The following is a 14,143-nucleotide window of genomic DNA, read 5'->3' as shown; positions in this document are numbered from 1 at the left end:
TACCTTCCTGACACTCTTAGTTGTCTTCCTGTTCCAACACACCTGAATCCAATGAAAGACTCATAAAATATACTGTACAAATAATGAATGTTTATGAGTTCAGTGTGTGAAAGCTGAAACAAACCATTCAACTCGGCTTTGCCTCCTTGAATGGTTTGTTCCAGCTTTCACCAAATTAAGTATTCTTTCCATTGAAAGAATGTAAAAACATTCATTGTTTGTTTTATATAACCGCTAAAATAGATCCTTGTCATTTGATATTTTATTAATTAATAAACAACAGAAAAGGGACTTACATTTTGGTGTTCCACTGTGACATGTAGTCCAGTGATGCTGTGCACTGACTTTGGACTTCCATAAAAAAAAAGACTTTGTGTTGTTCCTCAGTCCAGCCAAAAATCACGTCAGTGTTTCATGTGAACAGGTCTTCATGCATCCAGATGGTTTACAGCAGAGTGGATTTTGTGTGTATGTGTGTATGTTACAAGAATTAGTAGCTTCAGTTAGCTCAGTCACATCATTGTGTCCCCCCCCCCCCGTGTGCGCACACACACGCAACCGGCTCGGTCAACTGTGTATGTCCTCAGTGCAGCGGGAAAAAAAAAAAAATCACATCAGAAATGAGTCCAGCTTTTCTTGCTCCCTGCTAACAGCCTCCAGACAACACAGTGGATTTGTTTTGTGTGTGTCTGTGTGTGTGTGTGTGTGCGTGCGCGTGTGTGGGCACACACATGCACACACATGTAGAATATTAATGTTAAGATGGTTTGATTAGATTAAGATGGTTTGCCATGCCACCCACCAAACTGAGAGAAAAAGCATTTCCATTCTATGAATTTGCTCTTACAGAATATGTCAGGATGGAAAACCTGATGTGAAAAAAAACCTGAGGCTGATTAAAAAGGGATAAACTGAGACTTATGAAGGTGAGACGTGTAATCTAAACGAATGGTGCGATATTTCTCACAACAAAGCATTCAGGCAGTAAAACTGAAGTCACTACTTTACAGAATACAGATTGACACAAAAAAATAAATCATTTTCTTACCTTTATTAAGAAATTTGAGTCAATTCCCCACATCAGTAATATTACATATAACACTCACTTATGAAAGCTCACTCCACAATTTATTATTATTTATTTTTTACTTATTTAACCAGCTGATAGTCCTTTGTCAGCTTGTCACAGCACCTGAACGCTGCACAAAACATTTTCAGATCACTTTAACCCAAGTTTAAATCAGTGCATCATAGATTTCTATTTAATCTAATGCCAGATGACGCGTAATAACGCAAAGCAAGATTGCGGCTGCCTGGCAACAACTCGGGGGCTGCGTCCGCCATCGAGTGGATTAAAGAGAAATGGATGGTGTGGACTGATGGGAAGAGGGCATTGAAGAAGGACCTTGAATGGATTGTCTTGTCTTGCAGCTCTCTGTTTCCTGATGTGGTGAACTGCATGCAGACCGACAACCTGGAGCTGAAGAAGCTGGTCTACCTCTACCTGATGAACTACGCTAAGAGCCAGCCTGACATGGCCATCATGGCTGTCAACAGCTTCGTCAAGGTAAAGAATCTACAACAAACTATGCTTCTGCCAGAAAATCACTTCAGCTGCTGAAATGAGTGAGTGGACTTTAGTCCACAGAGGGATTAATAAATGGAATAGTTTTGATCGTGTTGAATGTTTGGTCTCCAAACTAAAGGTCAAACAAGTTCATCTATTGGATTCTGTCACTTATGACATATGTTACCCTGTAATGTGATCACTGGACATGACAGATGCTACAAACTATAGATGGTGTGCAGTGATGTCACATGCAAAACACGGTACTCAGCCATGCTGGATGACAAGCTCTATGTACACAGCACGGCCAACGCTGGATCGTCGGTGGACAACCAGGCTAATTTGTCCCATATAGCTAAAGCGCTCAAGCCTGAACTTCAGAAGAGGTATTTAGAGAACGTACAGAGAATCAACGTGGATCCCTACAGTATTTCACCAGTTTTATTGATTTTGATCAGAGGCCAGACGTGTGATATCAGACATTTTCACCTACTTTATCAACGCTCCATCAGCCAACACAGGAGAAGCCCTGAAGGCGTATCAAAGGTCTGATGCCTACAGCTTCTTCACGGCTGGATGGTTGCAGAATGTGATCATCAGTCTGATGACATCTCGGTCGTAAAATCCCGAACTCACCCAAACCGTCATATAAACCAGATACACTCACTGGACAAACGTCCCAGTGTTTTATTTATTTATTTTTATTTTTTTTTTGTGGTTTTCCATGTAATAAACATCGTACATAACAGATTCTGTGTAATGGATTTTTGCTCACATCGGAAAAAAACGTCCTGTCCAATCTCAATTCATTTCCATTAAAAACCACTCGCGTGTACCGGACAGATCAGTGTGGACGTGCCCAGTGACGGAGGTAAGTAAGTAAAGTTCACCACTGACACACGTCGATTCCAGGAACGTGAGTGCCATATCTCATCCGTTTATTATTTAATTTTTCAGACCGTGCTCACACACAGGACTGACGTGCTTCTGGATTGGACACCGTAAAAGGCTGCGGTTTACTTTAACGGATTCACTCCTTCCTCTCTTGTCATGTTTTAATAGTTTTTACTGTGTGCACACCTTCGATCGTGGATCAAACACGTTCAGCAGAAAAGTCCACAAATAGGATCAACGTCACAACATGGAGTCAGAAAACTACAAAGTTGCTCAAATGACCCGCAGTTCATGGAGGAAATTGTCCACCTTACCTTTGGTTTGAGGTGATTGTAGACAGAAGAGCTTGTCGAGGAACAAATGAGTCCAGAAAAAGCATAATCAAGTTCAATGGCAAAAGATGTGTGCTCTGGAGCCGGACAGACGTAAATAAAGTGAAAGAGCACATTTACCTTTCATGCAAGGAGGAAGTTGCCGTCCAGTATGGCCACGTGACCACATGTCACATGATCCGTGCCGTTGTAACAGTATAGCTTCCACTCCCTAGATATCTTCCCCCCTGGGGTGGAAGATATCCAGGGTGATATTTTCCACCCCACCCTGGAAATCCCCCCCGACAGCCAACATTCCACTCTTGGAACTCAAGAGCGAGTGCCACTATAATACTTTTAAATGACTCTTGATGGCTCTGACCTGTAGATGTTTTACCTGATTGTAGTATCTCGTTGAAGTGTCTGTTTTTGATGTAAATGTAACTGTGCTGTGTAACTCTGCCCTCTTGACCAGGACACTCTTTAAAAAGAGATTCTTAATCTCAGTGAGTTTTATCCTGGTTGGGCAAGATATGAAGCTTCGATATGGAACATTTAAGGGAAGGCGAAGACAGTCTGTTAAGGAACACCTGCTACAGGATCCTTCAGGCAGACTTGAAGTGAGCAGAACATAGCTGATATCACCACAAAGCTAGTGGTTGAAGTGACTGAAAACAAACTCCCTTGTGGATGACCAGTACCCCAGTAGGGATGTCTGACTGAGATCACGCCTAAGTTTTTATCCCCTGCTGGCTGACGGCTAGAACAGGGATGATGTCGTCACTCTGTGTGTCTGTCTGTCCGTCCCAACATCAACTCCTCTCACATTTTTAGTAGGAATTTTGGGAAACTTTGTGAAATTCCTTGTGATAGGTTGGTAATATGCATATTTTCATATCTTTTGAGTTGGGCCCATTTTATCAGAGTTTTGGCCCTTGATTAAGAAATCTAGACTCACTCAGTTTCATGAGTTGGTGTCGGCATTCTGAAATTGTCACTTGTAGCAGCTTTTGCCCATGGTGGATGTTGTGCTCTCAGAGCACTCTTGTTCAGTGTTCTGGAACCCTCCCTGTGGAGAGCTCTGTTATATGGCTAGATTGGCGCTGGACATCCTGTTGGTTTCAGAAGAATGTCTGTGAAAGGACAGAAACAGACGTTGCTTCTCCCATGTTTTGGGTGAATATTTGCGTAAGAACCATGAGGGTGCGTGATCTCCCCTTTGAAATCTTGGTGCTTCTCTACATCAGTGGACTTTGCTAGTCACCTATTGTCATTAAACACCAGTGCTAGCCAGTCGAGTCGAGTTTGTGTTTTGTTGACATAATGACGGCGCGTCCATTGAGTCATTCTAGTGGGATCCTTGTGAGAACTGTAATTCCAGTAGTCATGGCAATGAAATAAGTCCTGCTAAATATTACCATTTTTGTTTTTTTATTAACTGTTGGCTTGATGATATATCTTATAAGGTTTTAATAAGTTCTCTGACTTATTAGATCTTATTTCACACATCCAGTTCATGTGACCTCTTGCTGAGGACAGGCTAAATTGCTGTGTACTTTGAGAGTACAGAGACTGTATTTTAACAAATTCTAATGAATTTATTAAAAAATATATGTAGTTAATTTCATGATCGTATGATGAAATGGTTAGTGCGCTTGTTTCCAGAGTAAATGGTTCCTGTTCAAGGCCACCGCTACACATTCTCTGTGTAATGTGTAGTTGTCAAGGAAGGACAATTGTTTTAAAACTTGTGCCAAATCAAAATGCAGATCTATATCAGAGTAAAAACAAAGGAGAAGTGGAAGGGACTTATTATTTTAATTTCATGAGGATACACAGGCACTTCAAATTTAACTTTTAACACCTTTTTAAAAATGTATTTCTTTATTTTTCCTGCAAAGATGACTTTTTGATGAGGGGAATACAGTGCATCCAGAAAGTATTTACAGCGCTTCACTTTTTCCACATTTTCTTATGTTGCAGCCTTATTCCAAAATGGAGTAAATTCATTTTTCCTCTTAGAATTATACTCACACCCCATACGAATGACAACATGAAAAAATCCCCCCCAAATTTATTAAAAATAAAAAATTAAGAAATCTCATGTACATAAATGTTCAGAGTCTTTGCTCAATACTTTGTTGATGCACTCTTGGCAGCAATTCCAGCCTCAAGTCTTCTTGAATGTGAGGCCACAAGCTTGGTGAACCTATCTTTGAGCAGTTTGGTTCATTCCTCTTTGCAGCGCCTCTGAAGCTCCATCAGGTTGGATGGGGAGCGTCGGTGCAGAGACATTTTCAGATCTCTCCAGAGATGTTCAATCAGATTCAGGTTTGGGCTCTGGCTGGTCCACTCAAGGACATTCACAGAGTTGTCCTGAAGCCACTCCTTTGATATCTTGGCTGTGTGCTTAGGGTCATTGTCCTGCTGAAAGATGAACCGTTGGAGGTCAAGAGCACTCTGGAGCAGGTTTTCATCCAGGATGTCTCTGTGCCTTGCTGTATTCATCTTTCCCTCAATCCTGACTAGTCTCCCAGTTCCTGCTGCTGAAAAACATCCCCACAGCATGATGCTGCCACCACCATGCTTCACTGTAAGGATGGTGCCTGGTTTCCTCCAAACATGACACCAAAGAGTTCAGTCTTTGTCTCATCAGACCAGAGAATTTTCTTTCTCCTGGTCTGAGAGTCCTTCAGGTGCCTTTTGGCAAACTCCAGGTGGGCTGCCATGTGCTTTTTACTAAGGAGTGGCTTCCATCTGGCCACTCTACCATACAGGCCTGATTGGTGGATTGCTGTAGAGATGGTTGTCTGTCTGGAATGCTGGAGCTCTGACAGAGTGACCATCGGGTTCTTGGTCACCTCCCTGACTAAGGTCCTTCTCCCCCAATCGCTCAGTTTACACGGGCGTCCAGCTCTAGAAAGAGTCCTGGTGGATCTGAACATCTTCTATTTCCAGATGATGGAAGTCACTGTGCTCATTGGGACCTTCAAAGCAGCAGAAATGTTTCTGTACCCTTCCCCAGATTTGTGCCTCCAGACAATCCTGTCTCAGAGGTCTACATACAATTCCTTTGACTTCATGCTTAGTTTGTGCTCTGACTGTCAACTGTGGGACCTTATATGTAGACAGGTATGTGTATCTTTCCAAATCATGTCCAATCAGCTGAATTTACCCCAGGTGGACTCCTGTTAAGCTGTAAGATCATCATCATCATTTTGAGCTTCACGACAAAGGCTGTGAATACTTATGTACATGGGATTTCTTAGTTATTTTTAAATCAATTTGCAAAATCTTAAAAAAACAACTTTTTTTTCATTTTGTCGTTATGGGGTATTGTGTGTACAATTTTGAGGGAAAAAATGAATTTCATCGATTTTGGTATGAGGCTGTAACATAATGTGGAAAAGTGAAGTCCTGTGAGTACTTTCTGGATGCTCTGTATTTTGTCCCTCATTCCAAGAATCAGTAAAATACATTTAGTTTATGAGTCGGCAGCTGTTACCTAAATGTAACTTTTACCTGTTTGACTGACATATTGATCTCACATCAACTTTAATTTTTATCTTACAAATACAGTCCAAATGGATGGAAAGCTTATTTGTAATTACATGCATAAATCTTCACAGTTTATTCCCGCTGGTGTGAAATGCTGACAGATATATGTTGATCAGCATGTCCGTCCGTCACTTATTGTTTGTTAGTGAGATATCTCAAGGACCAGTTGACCAGTTTCATTCATATTTGGCATAAGCATGTACTTGGGTGATCCCCGACACTTTGAATAACTGATTTGTGGGGACCCGGGGGACATTTCAACCCCTGATGACTCTTGTTGGAGTGTGGGGTTTGGACTATTTCTTTAATTTTCTCGTTCCTGTTACTGAGTGGATGAGAGCTAATCCAATAACTCATTTACTCATTCTTTTGTATGTGTAATACAGAATGTTTGCATTCCTCTGATTTCGGTGGGGGTGTTGCTCTTATTGCAAACTTAATACCCATTACTGCATTGGATGATGTTGAAATTGAGGATGGCCCAATGGTTGTTCCAGCAATAACAAAGATTTCATGTCTGCTACCTACAACTTGCGCGGAATGTCTCAAACCTAAACCTACTTCTAGGTATCTTATATATGCTACTCTGGAACCACACCTAAATCCAAACAGTTCAACTGTCAACCCCACTGAGGTCCTTAGTCAGGGTCTCAATAACATAAGATCACTATCCTCAAAATCATTGTTGATTAATTACCTAATTATTGATCATCACTTAGATATGATTTGGTTATGTGAAACCTGGCTTAAACCTACAGCTGTCCTCCCCTTAAATGAGGCCTGCCCACCAGCATATACATTTAGTCACGTCCCTCATGATAGGGGTGTTGTTCTTATTTATAAATCTAGGTTTAGCTTATTAGCTGTTGGGGGTTCACAAATATAACTCGTTTGAGCATCTGATTCTCCGCTGTGCTCAGGATATTACGCATTGCCACGGTCAGAAGAATAAAATCCAGCCGTATTACTTTGTCACTGTATATAGGCCTCCTGGCACATATTCTGAATTCTTAGATGAATTTGCTGCATTCATCTCTAACTTGTCAACTAGTGCAGATAACATTCTGATTGGTGACTTTAATGTTCATATAAATAAGCCTTCTGATCCCCTTTGCAAATCATTTATGGAAATTGTGGATGCATTAGGATTTCAGCAATGCATTCGAGACTCGACGTACATTAGTGGAAATACCCTGGATTTGGTTCTCACACGTGGTATTGCTGTCACGAATATTGACATCATGCCTCTTACATCAGTGGTCCCTGATCAATCAATCAATCAATCAATCAATTTTTTTATATAGCGCCAAATCACAACAAACAGTTGCCCCAAGGCGCTTTATATTGTAAGGCAAGGCCATACAATAATTATGTAAAACCCCAACGGTCAAAACGACCCCCTGTGAGCAAGCACTTGGCTACAGTGGGAAGGAAAAACTCCCTTTTAACAGGAAGAAACCTCCAGCAGAACCAGGCTCAGGGAGGGGCAGTCTTCTGCTGGGACTGGTTGGGGCTGAGGGAGAGAACCAGGAAAAAGACATGCTGTGGAGGGGAGCAGAGATCGATCACTAATGATTAAATGCAGAGTGGTGCATACAGAGCAAAAAGAGAAAGAAACAGTGCATCATGGGAACCCCCCAGCAGTCTACGTCTATAGCAGCATAACTAAGGGATGGTTCAGGGTCACCTGATCCAGCCCTAACTATAAGCTTTAGCAAAAAGGAAAGTTTTAAGCCTAATCTTAAAAGTAGAGAGGGTGTCTGTCTCCCTGATCTGAATTGGGAGCTGGATCCACAGGAGAGGAGCCTGAAAGCTGAAGGCTCTGCCTCCCATTCTACTCTTACAAACCCTAGGAACTAAAAGTAAGCCTGCAGTCTGAGAGCGAAGCGCTCTATTGGGGTGATATGGTACTACGAGGTCCCTAAGATAAGATGGGACCTGATTATTCAAAACCTTATAAGTAAGAAGAAGAATTTTAAATTCTATTCTAGAATTAACAGGAAGCCAATGAAGAGAGGCCAATATGGGTGAGATATGCTCTCTCCTTCTAGTCCCCGTCAGTACTCTAGCTGCAGCATTTTGAATTAACTGAAGGCTTTTTAGGGAACTTTTAGGACAACCTGATAATAATGAATTACAATAGTCCAGCCTAGAGGAAATAAATGCATGAATTAGTTTTTCAGCATCACTCTGAGACAAGACCTTTCTGATTTTAGAGATATTGCGTAAATGCAAAAAAGCAGTCCTACATATTTGTTTAATATGCGCTTTGAATGACATATCCTGATCAAAAATGACTCCAAGATTCTCACAGTATTACTAGAGGTCAGGGTAATGCCATCCAGAGTAAGGATCTGGTTAGACACTATGTTTCTAAGATTTGTGGGGCCAAGTACAATAACTTCAGTTTTATCTGAGTTTAAAAGCAGGAAATTAGAGGTCATCCATGTCTTTATGTCTGTAAGACAATCCTGCAGTTTAGCTAATTGGTGTGTGTCCTCTGGCTTCATGGATAGATAAAGCTGGGTATCATCTGCGTAACAATGAAAATTTAAGCAATACAGTCTAATAATACTGCCTAAGGGAAGCATGTATAAAGTGAATAAAATTGGTCCTAGCACAGAACCTTGTGGAACTCCATAATTAACTTTAGTCTGTGAAGAAGATTCCCCATTTACATGAACAAATTGTAATCTATTAGACAAATATGATTCAAACCACCGCAGCGCAGTGCCTTTAATACCTATGGTATGCTCTAATCTCTGTAATAAAATTTTATGGTCAATAGTATCAAAAGCAGCACTGAGGTCTAACAGAACAAGCACAGAAATGAGTCCATTGTCTGAGGCCATAAGAAGATCATTTGTAACCTTCACTAATGCTGTTTCTGTACTATGATGAATTCTAAAACCTGACTGAAACTCTTCAAATAGACCATTGCTCTGCAGATGATCAGTTAGCTGTTTTACAACTACCCTTTCAAGAATTTTTGAGAGAAAAGGAAGGTTGGAGATTGGCCTATAATTAGCTAAGATAGCTGGGTCAAGTGATGGCTTTTTAAGTAATGGTTTAATTACTGCCACCTTAAAAGCCTGTGGTACATAGCCAACTAACAGAGATAGATTGATCATATTTAAGATCGAAGCATTAAATAATGGTAGGGCTTCCTTGAGCAGCCTGGTAGGAATGGGGTCTAATAAACATGTTGATGGTTTGGATGAAGTAACTAATGAAAATAACTCAGACAGAACAATCGGAGAGAAAGAGTCTAACCAAATACCGGCATCACTGAAAGCAGCCAAAGATAACGATACGTCTTTGGGATGGTTATGAGTAATTTTTTCTCTAATAGTTAAAATTTTGTTAGCAAAGAAAGTCATGAAGTCATTACTAGTTAAAGTTAATGGAATACTCAGGTCAATAGAGCTCTGACTCTTTGTCAGCCTGGCTACAGTGCTCAAAAGAAACCTGGGGTTGTTCTTATTTTCTTCAATTAGTGATGAGTAGAAAGATGTCCTAGCTTTACGGAGGGCTTTTTTATAGAGCAACAGACTCTTTTTCCAGGCTAAGTGAAGATCACTGATCACTCACTTATTAAGTTTACAGTCTCGCTGCCGTGTTTAGTGGAACAACAACCTTATTACATCAACTCCTCAACTAAGACTGAACTCTAAGCTAGTCTGCCTGATGTCTTAGCTTCACATTTGGCAAATACCCAATCTGTTGACAGTCTTGTGGATAGTTTAAACTCAGGGCTCAAAACTGCACTCAACATGATTGCGCAACCTGTGTTAAAACTGTGCTCCCTCAAAACACAGTCACCTTGGTTCATTGATTACCTGCGTGACCTTAAGCATAAGGCTAGAGGTCTAGAGCAGAAATGGTGTAGTTCAAAATTAGAAGTATTCCACCTTAACGTGGCTTGATGCTATCTAAAGCCTGGTTCACACGGCAGGATTTTAAAATTATCTTTAGGTTTCCAAAACCTGAGAGACCACACACATGAAGTTCTTGTTTGACACTGTGGCAAAACTTATTCATGGACAGCCACCTGTAGTTCACTCTCCTTTTACAGCAGATTTCCTGGATTACTTTGATAAGAAAATAGAAAACATTAAGTTAAACATATCCCAGCATGCCTTAACCCAGCCACTACACCCTACTATTGAGGTGGGCGCCACTACTGAGGTGTTACCTAGATTTACAGAATTTGATAGTGTCTCACAAGGCATGCTGACGAAACTCGTAACGTCAACAAAAAGCACACCTGTTTATTTGATCCTATACCAACAAAACTTTTTAAGGACAGATCTGGCAACTTGCTTCTGAAGGATTGTTTGTTGCTGTGACGCTACTCTGAACTTCACACGGTTGTATACGCTTCTTTTATTTCTGTTTAGCACTCTTCTGGTTATTAATTGTATCTACTCTGAACATTATTTAACAACAGTCCTGTTGTTAAATAATGTTGTTAAATCGCTAACAATTACCATTCACTAGCGGTTAGCTAGCTAGGTTGACTCCTGCCCTCCCCCGTCATTACTTTTTATAGCTGTTTCTTTTTTACCCGTTTAATACTTCTGTTCATTTTTCAGTCGAACTGCTGTGAATTTTAAGTAATTTTTTTACTCCTGTGTAAAATCTTAGGAGCGGCTAGCATTTTCGCTAGCGGTTAGCTATTTCGGACCCCCGTCATCATTTTTTCATTTCATTTTTTTATACTTCTGTTAGTTAATTAACTGTTTAGTGTAAGTTGTGAATTTTATCTTAGTACTTTACTCTTGTGTTAATTTTAGGAGTGTTTTCTTTTTTTTCCACTAGCTAGGTTATTTTTATAGCTGCTGCTTTTTAACCTGTTTAATACTTCTGTTAGTTTTTCAGTGTAACTGCTGTGAATTTTAATTCATTTATTTGCGTCTTTGTGAGCCTTAGGAGTGGTTAGCTTATCCATTATTGGTTAGCTCGTGTTTGCTTGGCTACATTTTTGAATTTCTTATTGCACAAAGTACACTACAAATCCTACTTTACACCCTCCGTAAATCCTGCGTGATGTTGGAAGATAGGGTGGCTCTCTTAGAGAGCCGTGTCCGTAAGTTAGAGCAGCTTCTTAGCTCAGTGGAGTTAGATGTTACGGGCACTCCAGATGAGGTTAGTGTTGGGCCGGCTAGCGAGCCCATTAGAACATGACTCTCAGAGCGCTCCCACCGGTCTCCAGGTGGGTGAACACTCGCTGCAGTAGGTAGATGACTAGGGATGGGTATTGATAAGGTTTTATCGATATTGATTCCATTATCGATTCTGCTTATCGATCCGATTCCTTATCGATTCCCTTATCGATACCTCGTGAATTTTGTACTAAAAGTAGGCTTTACAGGTTTTCTATGTATTTCCTTGAGTCTTAAAGTAAATAAATGTGAAATTAGTCACTGTACCCTTGATCTCTGGACATAAATAAAAATAAACAAAACTGTGTTAAGATTTGAAGTTATTCAGACTGAATTCTATCGTTCTATCTTGACTCGTCAGAGAGCCGCGCAACATTTGGAGCTGTGTGAACGAGAGTCCCAGTTAGTAACTTTAATCCGCACAAAAGTGAATCACGACTCATATTCAGAGATGAAAGTGGTGAAAAACAAAAAAAACTGAAACCCCAAATTACCCCCCAGCACCACCTGCACGAAACTGTTTGAATTCTAGAAGCTCTGAAATGCAATCTGGGACTATTCCAGACAATAAACTGGAGTGAGTGCTGAATCCATTTAGGTGAGAAAAAAAAAACAACTTTCCTTATTCAAATTCATTCCAGTGGTATTCTGCTCTTACAAGGATGCAGCAGTTTTCTAGTTTGGCAGATAGTTTTGGAGGAAATCACTGAAGAAATTAACACATTGAAAATATGGTTTGACCGAAACAAACTATCATTAAACTTAAATAAGACAGGGATGAAATGGAGGTGTGAGAGTCACTAGGTGTTCACAGGAAACACTTATTTCTGTATGTATTTATTTATTTATGGTAGTTGCTATTACATATTTTCTGTTGTGTTTCTATTCAGGTTATTTTTGTCTCTTTCTCTAAAATTGTATATAATAATCATTAGATTATTAATATATAAGCAAAAATAAATTTAAGGAATATTACAATTTGAAAACAAATGCACCCGAACGTGATGACAGCTGCAGTTGCTAAATGCTAACTTTTAACATTGAAAATGCCGTAGACATGCTAACGTGTTAGCATCGCTCCTGTTTTTAAGTTATAAAATACATCTATCAACTGTTTCAGAAGACCATAACAGATCGGTTTAACACAGAAAAGGTAAATAATACTCACAGACATATGCTCTTTAGGGTTTTAGCGGGGGAAAATTAAGCGAAAGAAATAAATAAATGAAGCAATCGACCGAAGCATTGCTTCAATCTGCGAACCACGCTTCGATTGGTTCAAGGTTCAAAGCAAAACCGCGCTGCAGAAAAGTTGATTAAGGACCCGCTGCAGGGTCTGTAATCAATGTAGAGAAATTATCATTTTCCTGACAAACACCCGCCAAAACAACGGCCACTCTGAAGGACCGATAACAGAATCGTTAAGCACAAAGCTTATTGAGGTCGGTGGATTGAATCATTTCTTAACGATACCCGATACCCATCCCTATAGATGACAGCGTCATCTACCCCGATGTTGGGCCTGTAGGCGAACTGCAGTGGGTCCTGGGTGTCGCTCACCACGGTGCGGAGGTGAGACAGGACAAGCCGTTCCATGGTCTTCATGAGGTGGGAGGTCAGGGCACCTGGCCTGTAGTGGGCCGGTTCCTTGGCGTGCGGTGTTTTGGGAACCGGGACCACACAGGAGGTCTTCCACAGGGTGGGGACCAACCCCAGGCTGAGGCTCATGTTGAAGATGTGGCTGACGACTTCACAGAGCTTATCTGCACAGGTCCTCAGCAGCCTCGGGGAGATCCCATCAGGTCCTGCTGCTTTCCTCTGCTTCAGCCGCAGGAGCTGGCCTCTCACCTCAGTCAGAGTTACAGTGGGGGGGGGGGGGGGCTGGGGTGTGAGCTGAATTCATTTTATTTGTAATGGAACAGGTCTCAGCCTCAACTTTATCTAAATTGTGGGTCTGTTAGTGAAGCTTAGGGCTAGCGGCAGGTGATCACCTCAATATTTTCTCTGCTTTCCTCTTGATTTACTTTTTTTTTATCCCTGAATTATACCTTAGGTGTAGTTTTATGGGTGACTGATTCTGCTCTTTTTCTCTCTGTTCAAGGCATGGATAGTGGGATGGCTACTGAAGTCAGGGTGCCGGACTGACAGCAAGATGCCACACCTGAAGCTTGTGCCACACACTGCAGTTTGCGTTTGAAATGTACATTGCCGCAGGCCCACTGTCTGCACGAGGAATGCTAGATGACCCCCGCCTGTGGCATAACCACTTGTGTGGACTTCTCATCAAATGCGTATTGTTTTGTTATTATGTCATGTTGTTTTGATTTCCTGTTTCCTGATCCTTTGTAAAGCTTTGTAAAAACCTTAGAACTGTTAAAATGGCCTAAGCAGAGGGTCACCCCTATGAGTCTTGTCTACTTGAGGTTTCTTTCTCAGTATCATCAGAGGGAGTTTTTTCTTGCCACTGTCACCTGTGTTCTTGCTCTGGGGGTTGGTAAGGTTAGACCTTACTTGTGTGAAGCGCCTTGAGGCAGCTTGTGATTTGGTGCTGTATAAACAAAATAAATTGAAATTGAAAATCCTATATCTGAGTGTGCCACTGCTGCTCTTTGCAGCCTGCACCTGGCTCTGAGTGTGCCAGTGCTGCA

The 14,143-nt window shown here is 41.0% G+C and overlaps 1 protein-coding gene across 1 annotated transcript in view; it reads left to right on the top strand.

The window, feature by feature from the left end:
* Positions 1–14,143, top strand: part of ap2b1 (adaptor related protein complex 2 subunit beta 1) — a 267,540-nt gene that overhangs the window by 34,037 nt on the left and 219,360 nt on the right. Inside the window, exon 4 of the mRNA XM_034177495.1 lies at positions 1,432–1,567. Within this exon, the coding sequence (XP_034033386.1) occupies positions 1,432–1,567 (136 nt within the window). The remainder of the gene's footprint in view (positions 1–1,431; positions 1,568–14,143) is intronic.

This window comes from Thalassophryne amazonica, chromosome 9 (genome assembly GCF_902500255.1).
Source record: "Thalassophryne amazonica chromosome 9, fThaAma1.1, whole genome shotgun sequence".
NCBI lineage: Eukaryota > Metazoa > Chordata > Actinopteri > Batrachoidiformes > Batrachoididae > Thalassophryne > Thalassophryne amazonica.
Note: the sequence above shows the minus strand (reverse complement) of the source record. Positions and strands in the feature narration are given on the sequence as shown.